This window comes from Nicotiana sylvestris, chromosome 3 (genome assembly GCF_000393655.2).
Source record: "Nicotiana sylvestris chromosome 3, ASM39365v2, whole genome shotgun sequence".
Taxonomy (NCBI): domain Eukaryota; kingdom Viridiplantae; phylum Streptophyta; class Magnoliopsida; order Solanales; family Solanaceae; genus Nicotiana; species Nicotiana sylvestris.
The window spans coordinates 154,123,739-154,143,552 of record NC_091059.1 but is presented as its reverse complement, the minus strand read 5'-3'; the positions used below and the strand labels follow the sequence as shown (position 1 = coordinate 154,143,552).

Sequence of the window (19,814 nt, the reverse complement as noted above, 5' to 3'; positions counted from 1 at the left end):
GCATATTCCTAGATTTTTCACTCAAGCACCGAGCAGCTCTCAACATCAGGGTTCCTGTGCCATAGTTTAGGCACCGAGTGTTCCACAGCCCGCCCAGCCAACTAGAGGTGGAGTAAAGGTGCTAAAGGTGGAGGTAGAGGTATTAGAGGTGGAGGTCAGGCCGCTAGAGGTGGAGGCCAGCCAACAGCAGGCCGTCCCAGAGATGTAGTTCAGGGTGGTGGGGCCCAGCCCCGATGTTATGCTCTTTCAGCCAGGCCTGAGGATGAGGCTTCAGATGCAGTTATTACAGGTACTGTTGTGGTTTGTAGTAGAGATGTTTTAGTTCTATTTGATCCAGACGTCTGTAGGCCTTGGCGTCTCCTCCTATTATTTCCTTTCTGTTTTGTACTTATTCAGACACAGATTCGTGTATTTCTATTCAGACTTTATTTGTAGTATTCATAGATGGTCCGTGACATTGTGACACTAAATTCTGGGTAGAGTTGTACTTAAACTTCCATAGTTTGTATTAATTTAAATTATCACATTTCGTCTTTTGCACTGTTTTTGTTATTATTATTTCTACTGCTTTTGTTATGTTATTTTGGAATTGCTAAGAGACTAAAAATAAAAATGGTTAAATAACTGGACTAATTGACTTGCTTAGCTTTCACTAATAAGCGACATCATGACTCCCGGGGTGGAAAATTCAGGTCATGACACCATACCATAGGCTAACAATAGAAAGTACAAAAAATAGTAGCAGATAACGCAATATATTCCTCTTCAAATTGAGAATATATAACCAACAACCGACTCCTATTCAAATTTTGAGTCCTACAACGAAAAAGTATCCATAGAGATAAAAGTTTAGTTGATTTTAAATTTCAATATTGCCATTTCTATCCAAATCAAGTTAGCTCTTTGAATGAATGATTTAATTTTGTTAGGGCATAAAAGTCGGTCAATATTTTGGGGATATTTTCGTCGATCAATATTAGTATTCTAATACTATGTACGTGTGTTGCACGAAAATATTTAGTCAGAACTTTTATATGAAAGAACAACTAACTAAATTTAGTAAGAAATTATTTACAAGATGATATGATCATTGTAAAGTAATTAACATGAAAAATACAGCAATGATTTAAATGCTAAAAATTAATATTATTACATTAATAGAATACTTGAATTCAAAATTATATCGCCTTAACCTACAAATATGATCAATTTAGTTAAGTTAAATGATACTCTATCTATAGTGTATAAATATTCAGTGTGGTAGTATCATATCTAATACTTCTTTATAGATGACGTTTTTGGTGTATATTTCCTTCTATAACTTTGGCTTCTCCAGCTCAAAAGTAAAACATATAGTTGTCCATCTTTGAATCATCTCCAAAAAGTATTACTTTTTCACTATTGTACTTTGACATTTTTGTTAGGGTTGTCTCAGTTATTTATAAAACTATATCAAATCTAAATTATGTCGGATTTAACCCGAGTAAAATTGTTGCTACTTTATCACATTTAAAGCAATAAAATATTAGTCATACACGTGTTTTAATAAAGCAATTCCATGATTAGTTAAGATTTTAGAGAAATACACATATATATATAACTGTTACAAAAAATAATAGTAGATAATCTTTTTCCGTATATATGTGTATTATATATAGTATACATATTTTACATACTTTTTAGGAGAAACATACATATTTTTTACTAAGTTATGGCAAATGAGCATCTAATGAAAATAAACCAATCAAAGAAAAAATTTGGTAAACTTCGATATATAGGAGACTTGGACGAACTTGTTTTAGGAAACCTAATCTTGACTAACATCAATCGATTTTTTTGAGAAATTTGTAAAGGAATTAATTACTCATACTGAAGTAAAATAAATAAATTAAAGAGTACAATCTCACCACTTTATGTGCATGTAAAATAAAATTATTCATCTAAACTTTTCCCTATTATTTTAACACTTTAAAATTAGATTTTATATTTTTAAAAATTACCATTTAATTATTTTCTTATTATTTAATATTTTAAAATTAACTTAATTTGTTTGAAATATGTTGTAACTCCTAATATTTAGGTAAAAGATATTAACTTAATTTAGTTGTAGCTTTATATGTACTAAATACAAATAAAGACTTTAAAGAATAGTAATAATTTCAACTTTGTTTAAAATGTTATAGATATTTTCTATAATGTAGTACCGAAATCTTCTTTTAGTACGTATCTTTATTTTATTACGTGCCTCGTTGTAAAAGAATTGTAATTAGGAACAATACTTTTCTAATTCAAGTAGGATCAACGTTGTAAGGTTTAATTTAAATCGAAAAAGAATTCTATCATTAGGTAATACCATTAGATCCTTAAATTATACAAATATTTAAGGGCATAAAAGTCGATCAATATTTCGAGGATATTTTAGTCGTTCAACATTTAACATAAATTATTCGTACTTTTATAATATATATATATATATATATATATACTAGTTTTTATGTATGTGCGTTGCACGTAAATCTTAATTCAATTATTTATACGAAAGAAAATTATTGTAAGACAATTGACTTAGTACAAAACCTTATTGCATGAGAATTTTTGTCTTCCACAAAACATATTTGTTTATTAACAAAGTGCCGACAATGTTTCGTAGCTGTCACGATCCAAAAATCTAACCATGTCGTGATAGCGCCTATCGTGATACTAGGCCAGCCACTTATTTTCAAATACTCCATTTTTCAAATAAAAACTTAAGGAAAATCATAATTTTAATAGAAGTTCAATAAGATAGAAGTAGATATCAAAATCCAGCGGAAAGAAACACAAATCCCGATCTCGGGTGTCACTAAGTCAGGATCCAAAAACTAGTACAACTGTTCGAAATAACATGACCAACACAGTATGAGAATATCCAAAACAAATAAACTAAAGGAAGATAAGGAAAGGAGAAGGCGGGATTGTGGTCGCCAAGCAGCTACCTCGCAATCTCCACAGGAAGCCTCCAATTGGCAAGATCAACAGCCGCTACCGTGCCCCGAGATACCTGAATCTGCATACAGGGGTGCATAGGGTAACGTGGGTATACCAACATAGTAAGTAACAAGTCCAAATTATGGACTGATGGGAGTGACGAATCAAACCTCAACAGGTTACAACAGTTAATTGTACAAAAAGTAGACATGCTTATAGTTTAAGTAAATTCTCAGCAGTGATTAAACACGGTATGAACAATACAGCGTATAACGTTCAGGAACCTCTAAGTACCAATGCATAGATAGCATGATCAATGTTATGTATAAGACTTTCACTCACAGTGCTCAACCACTCGGTACTGTATATGGTCCATTCGGCCCAGGGAAGATCCATCCTGGAATATATATACATCACAGACTATAAGTCACCCAGTACCGAGGAAACATGCTAATCCAGCCTCATGGAGAAGATCCATCTCCGTACCAATACTTCGGACAAGATCCATGTCCAGGGAAGATCCATCCCTCGATATCATCAATAGCGCTCACTAGGGGTGTAAAGACTCCGGGGGGCTTCTCTGAGCCCAAGCGCTATATCAATTCCAGCGAAGGCATGATCAATATCTCGATGCGGCGTGCAACCCGATCCCATACTATCAATCAATATCAGGCTCTCGGGCTCACTCAGTCAATACTCTCCAGTCTTACATACACGGGCTAAAATGTCATGATACAAGCCTGAACAATGATATGATATATCAAGTAGCAATAATCGAGACTGAGGCATGATATAATATGCATAAACACGACTGAGTATAGTTTATAAATGAAGCTAATGACATGACAGCAAGAAATGACCTCTCGGGTCTCAACAATGTTGGCTTGAAGCCTTAACATGATAATTAGCATGATTTGCAGCTTATTAACTTGATCACATAATTACAACACACATATCAACATAAAAGAGTCACTAGGCGGTGCCATTGAATGATCCAGGCCACCTTTCTCATGGTGCACGCCGACACGCCCGTCACTTGGCATTTGCGTCACCTCAATAGTAATCATAGAATACACAGTTTGGGGTTTCAAACCCTCAGAACCAAGTTTGGAAGCGTTACTTACCTTAAGCCAAGCCAAACTCTAGCCGGCGACGCCATTGCCTTTTGATTCGGTCTCCAAATGCCCCAAATCTAACAAAAATTAGTATATAAAAATATGCTAAGGGAACAAAGCCCACTCGAAAATAATCAAATTACATCAAAATCCCAAAATTGGCCAAAACCCGACCCTCGGTCCCACATCTCGGATTCCGATAAAAATTACAAAACTAGAATCCTTACACTCTCACGAGTTTATACATACCAAGAATACTAAAATCTGACCACAAATGACCCCTCAAATCCCTAGATTAATGTCTCTAATTTCCAAGCGCTAACCCCCCAATTTTAGGCTTCAAATTCCCCAAATTTCATGTTTAATTAGGTGGAAATCACAATAGGATCGAGTATTAAGTCCATAAATCTTACCTCGAAGTTTTTCCCTTTGATTCTTCAATATCTCTCAAAGAGCTCCAAATCCGGCCAACAATGGTGAGAAATGGCCTAAAATTCGCGAAGATGGCTATTTAAACATACTGCCCAGGTATTTTTCCTTCATCGCGCTCGCGGGAACAGCTTCGCGATTGCGAAGCACAACAGCGGACTGCCCCTCAACTTGCCTTACAGAATCTCGTAAAACTTCTCGCGTTCGTGAACCTTAATCACCCAAACCTACGCGATTGTGTCCTGCCTCACACGGTCACATAGAGCAATCACCTCCACTATACACTAGCTTGCCTTCCTCTACGCAAACACGACCTTAGCCACGCGTTCGCAAAGCACAATCTCTCTCACGTACGCGATCACGACCTTCTATCTGCGAACGCATAGAACAACTTCACTTCTTCCCCAAACTAGCCTACGCAATCACGATCCCCTCTACGCGACCGCGGAGAACAAATGTGTGCAACACCAACAGCAGAAATCTGCAACTTTCCATACATGAACTTGATCCGTTTAACCACCCGAAACTCACCCGATGCCCTCGGGACCTCAACCAAACATATTAACACATCCCATAACATCATTCAAACTTAGTCGAGCCTTCGAAACACTCAAAACAACACTAAAACACCAAAACACCATCGGATTCAAGCCTAAGAATTCCAAAAATTTCCAAACTTCGCTTTCGATCAAAAAGTCTACCAAACCTCGTCCGAATGACCTGAAATTTTGCACACACGTCGCAAATGACACAACGGACCTACTCCAACTTCCAGAATTCCATTCTAACCCCTATATCAAAATCTCACCTATCAGCCGGAAAATGCAAAAATTCCAATTTCCCCAATTCAAACCTAAATCTACACCGAACCTCCAAAACAGATTCTGATCCCGCTCTTAAGTCCAAAATCACCTCCCGAAGCTATCTGAACCATTAGAATTCACATCCGAGCCCTTTTTTACATATGTCAACATTCGGTTGACTTTTCCAACTTAAGTTTACTCAAAAGAGACTAAGTATTTCATTCCTTTCCAAAACCTCTCCGAACCCGAACCAACCAACCCGATATCACATAATACAGCTGAATAAGACAATAAGAAGCAGAAATGGGGGAAACAGAGCGGTAATTCATAAAACGACCGGTCGGGTCGTTACATTCTCCCCCTCTTAAATAAATGTTCGTCCTCGAACGAGTCAAGAAACATACTTGAAGCCTCAAATAGGTGAGGATATCTGCTCTGTATCTCCCGCTCGGTCTCCCAGGTAGCCTTATCCACGGGCCGACCTCTCCACTACATTTTCACTGAAGCTAAATCCTTTGACCTCAACTTTCGAACTCGACGCTCCAAAATAGCTATTGGCTCCACATCATAAGTCAAATCATCATTTAACTGAACCGTGATGAAATCCAAAACATGAGACGGATCCTCAATATACTTCCGGAGCATAGAAACATGAAATACCAGATGCACACTCGATAAGCTGGGTGGAAAAGCAAGCTCATAAGCCACCTCCCCAATCATCTGAAGCACCTCAAAAGGCCTAATGAACCGAGGACTCAATTTACCCTTCTTCCCAAATCACATAACGCCCTTCATAGGTGAAACCTTCAATAGAACCTTCTCCCCAACCATGTAGGATATATCACGAACCTTCCTGTCAGCATAACTCTTTTGTCTCGACTGCGCTGTATGAAGCCGCTCCTAAATCACCTTCACCTTGTCTAAAGCATCCTGCACTAAGTTTGTACCCAAAAGTCTAGCCTTGTCGGGATCAAACTAACCAACTGGAGATCTATACCGTCTCCCATATAAAGCCTCATATGGAGCCATCTGAATACTCAACTGGTAATTGTTGTTGTAAGCAAACTCTGCGAGCGGTAGAAACTGATCCTATAACCCTCCAAAATCAATGACACAAGCACGTAACATGTCCTTCAATATCTGAATAGTGCGCTCGGACTGCCCGTCTGTCTGAGGGTGAAAGGTTGTGCTTAACTCAACCTGAGTACCCAACTCTCTCTGCACGGCTCTCCAAAATTGCAAAGTAAACTGAGTACCTCTATCTGAAATGATGGAGACTGGGACACCATGCAATCGAACAACCTCTCGGATATAGATCCCTCCCAACCGCTATAAAGAATAGGTAGTACACACAGGAATGAAGTGCGCGGACTTGGTCAGTTGATCCACAATCACCCAAATAGCATCGAACTTCTTCAAAGTCCGTGGGCGCCCAACTATGAAGTCCATGGTGATTCGCTCCTACTTCCACTCTGGAATATCTATCTACTGAAGCAAGCCACCCGGTTTTTTATGCTCATATTTCACCTACTGACAATTGAGACACCGAGCGACAAATCCCACAATGTCCTTCTTCATTCTCCTCCACCAATAATGTTGTCTCAGATCCTGATACATCTTCACGACACCCGGATGGATAAAATTCCACGAGTTATGGCCTCCTCCAGAATCAACTCCCGAAGCCCATTAACATTGGGCACACATATACGGCCCTGCATTCTCAACACCCCATCATCACCAATAGTCACATCTCTAGCATCGTCATGCTGAACTATGTCCTTAAGGACAAGCAAATAAGGATCATCATACTGGCGTTCTCTGATGCGATCAAATAAGGAAGACCGAGAAATCACACAAGCCAATACCCGACTAGGCTTAGAAATATCCAACCTCACGAACCGATTGACCAAGGACTGAACATCAACTACAAGAGGTCTCTCTCCAGCAAGAATAAATGCAAGACTGCCCATACTCACCTCCTTTCTACTCAAGGCATCGGCCACTACATTGGCCTTTTCCGGATGGTACAAAATAGAGATACCATAGTCCTTTAGCAACTCCAACCATCTTCGCTGACTCAAATTGAGATACTTCTACTTGAACAAGTGCTGGAGGCTACGATGATCAGTAAACACCTCGCAAGACACACCATAAAGGTAATGCCTCCAAATATTCAACGCATGAACAATGGCAACCAACTCCAAATCATGAACAGGGTAGTTCATCTCATGGGGCTTTAACTGACGAGAAGCATAATCAATGACTCTACCCTCCTGCATCAACACACACCCAATACCAACTCTCGAAGCATCACAGTACACTGTATATGAACTTGAAGGTGATGGCAGAACTAAGACTGGAGCTGTGGTCAAGGCAGTCTTGAGCTTTTGAAAGCTCGCTTAGCACTCATCCGACCACGTGAATGGAGCACCCTTTTGAGTAAACTTGGTCAAGGGTGATGATATAGATAAAAATCCTGAATGAACCGTCGGTAATAACCTGCCAAACCAAGAAAGTTGTGAATCTCTGTGGCTGAGGATGGTCTGGGCCAACTCTAAACCGCCTCTATCTTTTTCGGATCAACCTAAATACCCTCATTGGACACCACGTGTCCCAAGAAAGCCATTGAATTGAGCTAAAACTCACATTTGGAGAACTTTGCATAAAGTTTCTCCTCCCTTAATCTCTGCAACACAACCCTCAAATGTTCAGCGTGCTCCTCTTGACTATGCGAGTATACCAGAATATCATCAATAAAAACAATCACAAACGAGTCAAGATAAGGCCGAAACACGATGTTCATCAAATACATGAACGTTGTTGGGGAATTGGTCAGCCCAAAAGACATAACAAGGAACTCATAATAGCCATATCTGGTCTTGAAGGCTGTCTTAAGAATATCCGAGTCCCTGATCTTCAACTGGTGATAACCTGAACAGAGATCAATCTTGGAGAACACCCTCGCTCCCTAAAGCTCGTCAAATAAATCATCGATACGAAGCAAAGGATAATTGTTCTTGATTGTGACCCTGTTTAACTGCCTGTAATCAATGCACATCCTCATAGAGCCATCCTTCTTCTTCACAAATAGAACAGGCACACCCTACGGCGACACACTAGGACGAATAAACCCCTTATCAAGGAGTTCCTAAAGCTGCTCCTTTAACTCCTTCAACTCCGTTGGTGCTATACGATACGGTGGAATAGAAATGGCCTGAGTTCCCGGCACCAGATCAATACCAAAATCAATATCTCTGTCTGGTGGCATGCCCAGCAGGTCTGCAGGAAACACATCAGGAAAATCCCTCACTATAGGAACAGAATCAATACTAGGAGTCTCTGCACTGACATCCCTCACAAAGGCTAAGTATGAAAGACAACCCTACCCAACCATCCGCTGGGCCTTTAGAAATGAAATCACCCTACTAGGAATATAATCAGTCGAACGTCGCCACTCAATTCGTGGCAACCCTGGCATAGCCAATGTTACTGTTTTAGCATGACAATCCAAAATAGCACGACAAGGAGATAACCAATGCATGCCCAATATCATATCAAAATCAACCATACTAAGTAATAGAGATCCACTCAGGTATCCAAACCCCCAATAGTCACTACACACGACTGATATACACGGTCCACAATAATAGTATCGCCCACCGGAGTAGATACATGAATAGATTAAACAAGAGACTCGCGGGACATACCCAAATAATGGGCAAAATATGATGACATGTAAGAAAAGGTGGAACCGAGATCAAATAATACAGAGGCATCTCTGTGTCAGACTGAGATAATACCTATAATCACAACATCTGAAGCAATAGCATCTAGTCTGGCTGGAAGGGCATAGAAATGGGCCTGACCACCACCTGATCGACCTCCCCCTCTAGGGCGACCCCTAGCTGACTGGCCTCCACCCCGAGCTGACTGAGTGGGTGGGGAAGTAACTGGTCCTGAAACCGAAAGCTGACTCCTCTGTTGGGATGAACATCCCATAAGACGGCGACAAAACCTCTTGATATGACCCAAATATCCATACTCGAAGAAACCCCTCGCAGCAAGTGGCGGTGGGGACTGAAGGGAGCCCCGAGCACCAGGATGCCCACTAGAAGAACCAAGCATAGATGAGCCCTAAACTGATGGTGCCTGAGTAGAACTCTAAGCTGGAAGTGAACTGAGAGACGAGTGACCCCGATGTGAACTGTGAGAACCATGGCCAGATGACCCACCATGATGACCTGAACGGGCTGGTTGAGCATTTTTTATGTTCTAAATATCAATACCACACAAGAAGGGAGTGATTTGTGTGGTATCCAATTTTGGCTGTTGTGATAAGTTCAAGTTAGCTTATAACTTGAACACTCAAAATACCTAATACAATTGCTTCTATGAAAGCTGAAAGCTACAACTTTAAGCCACCTACTACAATTGAACTAGAACAAGAAAAAACACAATGGAACTGGTTCTTCTATCTCGTTCAAGTAGCTTCAGGAGTGCACACTCAAATCTCACATAAATTGCTTGCAAAATCACCTTGCTATTTTTATTTCAATTTAGTTTAACTTCTGCATTTGTGTGATCCCTGTAAAAGAGAACAATCACTGTCATTTAATAGGTTAGAAATCAGAGTTTGATTGAGACTCAATTTCTGATCTTCTATCATAGTTGAGTCCTTGAAGATATCAAACTCTAACACTCTCTTTATCCGGATTGTGGTCTCTTCATATAGGGAGACTTTCTCCCCCTTATCCAATATGCAACCTTTCGATCAGATTAGAAGATATTGTTGTTTGATCAATAGGACTTATCTCCTTCACGTACATCTCATATGTGTAGGTTGATCATGACAGTACTTCACAAAATGGACCTGGTCCATGACTGAGTTCATTTGTCATTCTTCAAAACATCACCTGTTCTTGGGCCAACAAATTCCCCCTTTTGATGATGACAAACTCTGTGTTTTCCTGTAAAAATTCAGCTTAACCATCAACACTAAACTTAGAAAATTTTCTTTTCATCAAGGACTAGGTTAATTAGGTCATAAATAACACTTATTTCAGAATATGTGTAAAGCATAATTTCTCTTCCCCCTTTTGGCATCAACAAAAAGTTGCATACACAGAGTAAATTTAAGATTTTAATAAGTACTCATGGCCACTGGGGCAACTGTAAGTGCAATCATGGTGTAATCGTCAGTAATCAAACAAACATATTTAAACTATAAAGGTCAGAATAATCATTGAACAAGACAAAATAGCAGTTGTCATTGAGAGAGATATGTTGCCACTAACAATCCACAAAAAGAAAGTAAAACATCCAAACCATGAGCAAAAAACAGAAAAATCCCTATTCTGGGTCACTAGGGGATACTAGAACTAGTTCAGGAGACAGAACCTAGGAGTCCTAAGGCTTGGAGGAACTAGAGGGTTGGATTTGGAGAAAATTCAGCATGTTCTGAAGAATTCCATCATTCTTCTCCTTTTCTTTTGCAAGCTCAATTCTGAGACCATCCCTCTCAGCTTCCACTTCAACCACACGATCCTTGAGCCTGGCAATTTCAACATCCTTAGCTGCACATTCCTGAACCAAAGTCCTAACCTTTCTGTTGATGGGTGTCCTCAATGATGAACCAGGTTCAAATGGGATGGCATTGACTGGATAGTCACAAGCAAGAAGAGTTTTGATGTCAAAGTGTTCTTTGCTCGAGGCTATTTCCCATTTCTTTAGAGGCACATTGAGCCTGTCCAGAAATGTGGTTAGTAGAAGCCATATGGGGTAGCATGAGCCTTGGAACCATTTATGACCCTGTTTAGCAGTTTGACTATAAGGTCTCCAGGCATTCCATAAGAACCAGATCCATGGAGTTGGCAGTCTGCCTTCTCTCCTGTTTTGGCAATAAGCACTTGTTCACAAACTCAAACGCCACCTTGTGCTGAGGCCTCATCTCACTTTTCTACACAGCTTTGGCTTAATTCATATTCTCTGAATCACAAAACCTTTTGGTGATTTTAAGTGCAATGGGGAGGGAGTCCAGGCATGGCCACCTTTGCCTAGTATAGACATCAAACCCTTCAGAGGGTATGTCCAAAATCTCTCCCAGTTTCACAGCATCAAACTGCACTTGAACTCCCTTCACCTGGCTACTGACAACTCCATCCTTAACAGCAGCATTTGCCATAAATTCAATTAACTCATTTCTAGCTAGCCTACCTTCCATCTGAAGGACAATTTCCTTCCATCCCTGAGCAGCCAAAGAGTCTACCAATCTCATCATCCCTGGTTCCACTAGGTCCTTCAACAGTCTACCTTTTAAGATTTTTCTTCTGCCAAAAATAGCAAGCTTATCCTGTTCCTTGTTAGATTCATCATCATCTTCTTCTTCTTCTCCACTCCAATTATTATGATCAAAAACTTTGGTTTGTTTAGCTTTCACTGCAGATCTTATTCTCTTGGTGAGTGTGGGTTCAGCAGCTACAGGCACAGAGGAGGACTTCTTGGAGGAAGTCTTGGGTTTCTTAGGCTTGGGTGTAGTAACCTCCACTGTTGTACCCCTCTCTTGATGGACCAGTTCTATTTCTTCTTCCTCAACAGCCTTTGAGGATCATGTAACCTTTCCCTTTCCCTTATCCTTTTTCTTTTTCTTGCTTTCTTCTAAAGCCTTTTATAGATCAGTTTCACTCTGTTTTACCCTACTTCTTGTGGCTCTACCCCTAGGCACTGAAGAGGCAGTAGGTGTTGGGGATGAAAATTTTCTTTTCTTGGATGGCTTGGGAACATTTGGGGCTTTTGGTGTTGTAGCTTTGCATTTCTTTGGGTCATAACTTGCCCCAACCTTTTTCAGTAGGTCAGCCAAGGTTTCTTCAGTCAATGAAACAAGTTCATCTCTTTGTTTGCTTAGATGAACCAACCCCTCAGTTCCTTCCCCAGAACCACTTCCCCCTGACTCCATGCCACTCTCATCCAACCTATCTTGTGCAACCCCACATAGAGCAAGAACTGTTCCCTTCCCTTTTTCCCCCTCTTCACCACATGCACCCTCTCTCTTTTTCTTTTTCAGACTTCTTTTTACCTCCACTCCTACTTATCTCGAGCAACCCAACATCCCTAATGGGTCCAACCAGAACAAACCTATTTTCTAAGTTTTCAACCACAGAAGAACTTATCTCAGAAGGAGATTCTTGAGTCTTTTTAGAGTCAGAAGACCCATGTCCATCTCCCTCAGTCGCGGATTGAAAGGATTCAGACTCAGAGCTAGAATCAGACTTTGGAGCTGGGCTTTCTTTCACTTGGCTATCTTTCAACCTTTCATTTAAAACCTTCCTCAGAGCCCCAGATGCTACAATTTTTTGAGCAAGCATCTTCTGCCTTCGGAACCTAGGTTTTGGAGATGCACGGAGTGGAGTAGATGAGGATGAATTTGAGGGAGATGGTGGTGGATGAGTGCCAGGATGATCTTGTGGGTTAGACATGATTCTTCGTTTCTTGAGAGAATTTGGGAATTTTCTAGAAGAGCGCAATTAGAATTGAAAAGGATTTTTTGACGGTTTTAGATGATGAAGAAGACTGGAGATGTGGTGTGTATTTAAAGTGAATTAGACATTAAGTAAGTAACGATAGCTTTTTCAGTGGTCAAATAGAAGTCTAATCAAGCTGAAATTCTAGAATTTTAATGATAGATTTGGCTTCCCTAGATATTAGGCAAAAATCACGGTTTAGAGTTCTAGATGGACGGAACTGGTTTAATGCTCAACAGATAGAATTTTCTAGGAATTTGACAAGTATAGGACTTCTGCTTATGATTGAATTATTAATCTTTCTAATTGTGCATAGTTTAGAAAACATACCTGAGCTTTCATATGAACCCATACTGATGAACTAGGTTCTTCATATAGAACTCTCTTGAACATGCTTCAAATTCCATAATAGAAAAAATGTTGTAAGAGATCAGTGAGTCATATATATACAAGTCACAGGAGTATGCTAATTAAAGTATGAAGCTGAGTAAGACTTAATCTAGATATTTACACAGGTTCAGAATACCTAGCCAAAAATATATAAAAAAATTTTCTGTGCATTCTGAGCTGGACCTATTAGGTGATCTTAATCATCCCTAATTCCAACCTATTCCTTTCAAAGTTTTCTCTACTCAGGGCTTTAGTGAAGATGTCAACAATTTGCTTATCAATAGCACATAATTCTATGGAGATCAATCTTTTCTCATAGTTGTCTCTTAAGAAGTGGTTTCTAACATATATGTGCTTAGTCCTCTTATGATTAACAATGTTCTTTGTCATACTTATAGCACTAGTGTTATTACAGAATATAGGAATGCAACTAACTTCAATGCCAAAATCTACCAGCTATTGTTTGATCCATAACAATTGAGCACAACAAGATGCAACAACAACATATTCAGCCTCAGTAGTGGATAAGGCCACTGAATTTTGTTTTTTAGTGGCCCAGGATACAAGACATGAACCAAGAAAGTGAGCCATACCTGAGGTGCTCTTCCTATCCACTAGGAAACCTGTATAATCAGCATCAGCATATCCTATTAGATTAAAATTACTACCTTTGGGGTACCAAAGATACAAATTAGTGGTACCTTTCAGATATCTTAGTATCCTCTTGACAGCAGTCAAGTGAGACTCTTTTGGATTTGCCTGAAACCGAGCACAAAGCCCTACACTAAAAACAATGTCAGGTCTGCTGGCACTAAGATACAAGAGTGAACCAATCATACCCCTATACAACTTTTGATCAACTGATGAACCAGGTTCATCAATGTCTAATTTTGTGGCAGTTGCAATGGGTGTGTTTATTTCTTTTGATTCTTCCATTTTAAACCTTTTGATAAGCTCTTTTGCATACTTCTGCTGATGGATCATGGTTCCATTATGACTTTGTTTGATCTGCAAGCCTAAGAAGAAGTTAAGCTCACCCATCATACTCATTTCAAACTCACTCCCTATTAAATTTGCAAAGTCCTTACTTAGCTTATCAGTGGTGGCCCCAAAGATTATGTACCACAAGGAGATCCTTACCTTTTTCCCTTAAGAATAAGGTACTGTCAATTTTACCTCTTTTGTAACCATGCTCCAGTAGGAATTTGGACAGTCGTTCATACCATGCTCTTGGGGCCTGCTTGAGTCCATAGATAGCCTTGTCTAACTTGTACACATGCACAGGACATTCTTTGCTCTCAAACTTTGGAGGTTGTTTTACAAACACTTCTTCTTTCAGGTAGCCATTCAGGAAGGCACTTTTGATATCCATCTGATGAAGAGTGAATTTCATGTGTGCTGTAAAGGCTATGAGGAGTCTGATTGCCTCTAGTCTTGCAACTGGAGCAAAAATCTCATCATAATCTATGACCTCCTCTTGGCTGTAACCTTGGACCACCTATCTTGCCTTGTTTCTTCTAACTGTTCCTTCTTCATCAAGTTTGTTTCTGAAGACCTATTTTGTACCAATAACTGATCTGTCCTTGAGTCTTGGAACTAGATGCCAAACTTGACTTCTCTCGAACTGATTGAGTTCATCTTGCATTGCATTCACCCAATCTGCATCATGCAAAGCCTCAACAATATTTTTAGGTTCAATAAGAGATAAAAAGGCATCAAAAGCATACAAATTCTTTAATTGTGATCTAGTTTTGACTCCAAATGTCGGATCAGTGATAATATTCTCAATAGGATGAGAACTTTGATACTTGTGAGGTTTCACGACCAATTGGTTTCTGCTAGATGTTTCTCCTATGTTCTGTTGCTGAGGAACAGGGTCATAAACAAGTTCTTTTAGGGGATTTATTTCAATTCCTCTTTGATCAGTTCCCCTGTCAGGTTGCCCTGGATGGAAGAACCTGTTCCATCACATGTTCCTTCTTTTGGTGCCACTTTGACTTGTGTTGAGGATTCAGTCAAATCCTTTACCAATCTAATGGCTTCATCTTCATGTTCCTGTCTCTCAAAAAGAATGTTAGTTTCATAAAATACTATATGTACACTCTCTTCTACACACAAAGTTCTTCTATTGAACACTTAATATGTTTTGCTATGTGAAGAATATCCCAAGAATACTCCTTCATCACTTCTGGGATCAAACTTACCTAGGGAGTCTTTTCCATTATTGTGCACAAAGCACTTGCATCCAAATGCCCTAAGATGGGATATATTTGGTTTTCTCCCTATAAGTAACTCATAAGGAGTCTTCTCTACAAGAGATATAGTCATGCATCTATTGATAATGTAACATGTAGTGTTTATAGCCTCTGCCCAGAAGCTATGGGGCAGTTTACTAGAAAGAAGCATAGTCCTAGCCATGTCTTCAAGAGTCCTGTTCTTTCTTTCAACTACTCCATTTTGTTGAAGGGTACTAGGGGCAGAGAAGTTATGAACTATACTATTTTCATCATAAAATTCAGCAAACTTAGCATTTTCAAATTCAGTTCCATGATCAGACCTGATTGATGCAAGTTGATTTCCTAATTGTTTCTGAGTTTTTCTAACATAGGCAGTGAACAGGTCAAATGGTTCATCTTTAGATGTTAGAAATAGTACCCAGGTAAATCTAGAATAATCATCAACAAGTACTATTAAGTATTTCTTTCCTCCTCTGCTCATGGTTCTCATTGGACCACAGAGATCCATATGGACCAGTTCCAACGACTTGGTTGTACTTACCATATTCTTGCTTTTGAAAGATGATCTTACTTGTTTCCCCCTTGCACAGGCCTCACAAACTTTGTCTTCTTTTAACTTTATGTTGGGTAACCCTATCACCAAGTCCTTAGAAACCAATTTGTTTAGCTGATTCAGACTGGCATGACCAAGTCTTTTGTGCCACAGGAGGGGATCATTATCTAGCACACTTAGGCAGGTTAGTTCCTTTTCTGAGAGAGTAGACAAATTTACAATGTAAATATTGTTAACTCTTTTTCCCTGCAAAACAATCTTGTCAGTGGTAAGGTTAATCACAAAGCATTTAGTAGAGGTGAATGCTACAAGGTTACCTCTGTCACATAGTTGTGACACACTAATCAGGTTGTATTTCAAGCCATCTATCAAGTAAACATTCTCAATGGAGTGAGAGTCTGTCTTACCTACCTTTCAAACCCCAATGATCTCACCTTTCTTCTCATTTCTAAAGGAAACATTGCCTCCCCTTAGGTCCTCAAGTGAAAGGAACTGGTTCTTGCTTCCAGTCATATGTTTTGAGCACCCACTATCCACGTACCATATTTGGCTGCTTCCCTTCACTTGGACCTGCAAAAAGAAATCAGGGGTTAGTCTTAGGAACCCAAACTAGTTTGGTTCCCTTTCTATGGGTAAAGGGTTAAATCAGATTCCTTCTAGCCCACCCAAGCAGCCTATTTTTTTCTTGAACAAAATTTTTGTTCTTTTGACTGGCCTTTTCTTTTGCATTACATTCATTTTTGTAATGGCCAGTCTTGCCACAATGTGTGCAAATTTTGTTCTTAGGAAGAGTGAGGTACTTGCTTTTAGGATCCCACTTAGGTTCTTGAGTCCCATAACCAGGTCCTCTTTTGTTGCTACTGTGATGTTCTTGTAGCCTCCCCTAGATCAGATCCCACTTAGGTGCTTGAGTGCATCAGAAGCCTTGTTCCATTTGCAAGTTCTGTCTAGTTCATGTTTTACCTTCCCTAGATCTTCTTTTAATACTCTTATCTGCTCATCTTTCTTGTACAACTCATCCTTCATTTTTCCTAAGTTTTCTTCTAGGTTGAGATGTGTGTGATCAGCTTTCTTCTTTCCTGTTCCTAGTTTCAGTTTTAAGTTCTCAGACCTAAGTTCTAGGACACTAGTGTCAAGTTCAAGAACCTAGTTCTTCAACTCAGTATTTTCATTTTCACTCTCATTAGCCTTAGACTCTAGATTTTTGCACTTGGATTTTAGGATTATATATTCCCTAGACAGCTCTTCCTTCTCATTGTTAATTATCTCAGACTCATCAATGAAGTCTAGCAGTAGCTCAAACAACCTTTCTTTAGACAGGAATTTAATCTTGTCTTTGAGATGAAGAATACTTACCTCTTGTTCATCATCTTATTCTCTGATGGCCATAAGTGCTTGTTCATCTCCAGCTTCATCTTCTGAGTCCTCATCTGATGTTTCTCCCTAGGCAGCAACCATAGCCTTTGTTGATCCTTTGTTCCTTTTTGGTTGAACCTGCTCCTTCTTCCTGTTCCTTCGTTCTGCCCTTTCCTTCTTCCACTCAATTTCCCATTGAGGGCAATTCTTGATCATATGATCAGTCTTACCACTCTTGTAGCAACCCTCATTGGTCTGTTTCTCCGGAACCCTTGGTTTGTTGAAGGTTGTACCTCTTGAAGAACCCTTTCCTCTCATCAGGTACTTTTTGACATCTCTTGTGATAATAGCCATTTCATCATCCTCCAGATCTGAACCTTTAGCAATTCTGAGAGCCAGACTTCTTTCCTTCTTTGGTGCATCCATTTTCATGGTTTGCCTTCTCAGTTCATAGGCAGTAAAGTTTCCAATTAGTTCATCCAGCTTGAGGGTAGCCATGTTCTTTGATTCCTGAATAGTAGTGATTTTGCTTTCCCAAGAAACTGGCAGAACCCTTGTCAAAATCTTCTCAACTTTGTCTTCTTCAAGAATAATCCTTCCAAGAGACTTAAGTTCATTTGTCAGTGTGGTGAACCTTGTATACATGTCTTGGATGGTTTCTCCTTCCTTCATGGTGAAATTCTCATACTGAGAATACGGTAGTGTTCCTCTGGACCTCTTCACTTGAGGTGTTCCTTCATGAGCCACTTGTAAAGTGTCCCAGATTTCCTTAGCAGTGGTACAACTTTGAGTTCTACTGTACTCATCTGGACCTAGTCCTCACACAAGCCATTTCTTGGCTTTGGCATTCTTCTCCCACTTCTTCAGGTCTTCAGCAGTGCAGTCAGCTCTTGTCTTTGGCACATCCACTCCTTCAACATTCTTCTTAGTAGTTGCTAGAGGACCATCAGTGACTATGTTCCAGAGTTCATAGTCTTCTTCTATGATGTGATCCCTTATCCTGTTCTTCCACCAAGAATAGAACCAACCATTGAAAAGAGGAGGCCTAACAGTGGATTGCCCTTCCCAATTCCCAGGTGGTGCACTCATGTTGATCTTTTACTAAGGTGTTAGCCTCTTCAAGGATAACCCGCTCTGATACAAATTGATGTTCTAAACGTTAATACCACACAAGAGGGGGGGTGATTTGTGTGGTACCCAATTTTCGCTCTAGAAGAACCTGGTTCTTCTAGATGTTCTAACTACTACTGTTTGCGGAATTAAAAGTACATAAAATAAAGAACATAGAGATTTTTACATGGAAAACACCTGGGTCAAAAGGTGAAAAAACCATGACCTACTACTTAGTAGGATTTTTCCAAACTTCCACTAAAATCACTGAGTCAAAGCAACATTTACAAAAACACTTTGTAAACCTAAGGATTAACTCTAATCCCGTTGTTGCACACAGCCTTAACTGTTGCGACAACTTCAAGTTAGCTTATAACTTGAACACTCAAAGTACCTAATACAATTGCTTCTATGAAAGCTGAAAGGTACAACTTTAAACCACCTACTACAATTGAACTAGAACAAGAAAAAACACAATGGAACTGGTTCTTCTATCTCGTTCAAGTAGCTTCAGGAGTGCACACTCAAATCTCACATAAATTGCTTGCAAAATCACCTTGCTATTTTTATTTCAATTTAGTTTAACTTCTGCGTTTGTGTGATCCCTATAAAAGAGAACAATCACTGTCATTTAATAGGTTAGAAATCAGAGTTTGATTGGGACTCAATTTCTGATCTTTTATCGTAGTTGAGTCCTTGAAGATATCAAACTCTAACACTCTCTTTATCCGGACTGTGGTCTCTTCATATAAGGAGACTTTCTCCCCTTATCCAATATGCAACCTTTTCGATCAGATTATGAGATATTGCTGCTTGATCAGTAGGACTTATCTCCTTCGCGTGCATCTCATATGTGTAGGTTGATCATGAAAGTGCTTCACAAGATGGACCTCGTCACACAGGGCAATTTATTTCTAGCACGGTTAAGGATATTTGAAGATATTTTTGCATTAGCGATAAAATAATATCAATTTCAATGGATAATGCTACTAGTAACACTAATGTTGTAGCCTTGCTTACCACTACACTAAATCCCTGCATTTAGTAACATTTTTCATGTTAGATCTATTTGTCATATTTACCATTTAATTGTGGGTGATGGTATGAAAATCTTAAATGTTGAAATTGAAAAGGTTAAAATGACTCTTAATTGGCTTTTTTATTCAAATCGTAGAAGTAGACTTAGAGAATATTTTAAAAGATGCGATGAATTTGGCCTAAGAGAAAGAAAGGTTCCTAAACCTTGTCCAACTAGATGGAATTACATGTATGAAAGTTTAGTTATTGCATATGAATATAGAAACCCCATAAACTCAACGTTTAATGCTCATGTAAGT

At 39.3% G+C, this 19,814-nt stretch overlaps 1 protein-coding gene across 6 annotated transcripts; it reads right to left on the bottom strand.

The window, feature by feature from the left end:
- Positions 1–2,747: 2,747 nt before the first annotated feature.
- LOC138888756 (uncharacterized mitochondrial protein AtMg00810-like) lies at positions 2,748–18,371 on the bottom strand. Of its 6 annotated transcripts, XM_070171096.1 has the most exons (4): positions 13,923–14,330; positions 13,815–13,844; positions 13,162–13,225; positions 2,748–3,046 (listed from the first exon to the last, which is right to left on the bottom strand). In XM_070171096.1, the coding sequence occupies exons 1-3, from the start codon at positions 14,269–14,271 to the stop codon at positions 13,170–13,172; spliced, it is 435 nt and encodes a 144-aa protein (XP_070027197.1). In that variant the 5' UTR covers positions 14,272–14,330; the 3' UTR covers positions 2,748–3,046; positions 13,162–13,169. The 6 variants fall into 6 exon arrangements, 3 of the variants coding, with proteins under 3 accessions (XP_070027197.1, XP_070027195.1, XP_070027196.1); XR_011406213.1 differs by lacking the exons at positions 13,815–13,844; positions 13,923–14,330 and adding an exon at positions 16,446–18,371; XM_070171094.1 differs by having other exon boundaries at positions 13,815–14,330.
- Between the last annotated feature and the right edge of the window lie 1,443 nt (positions 18,372–19,814).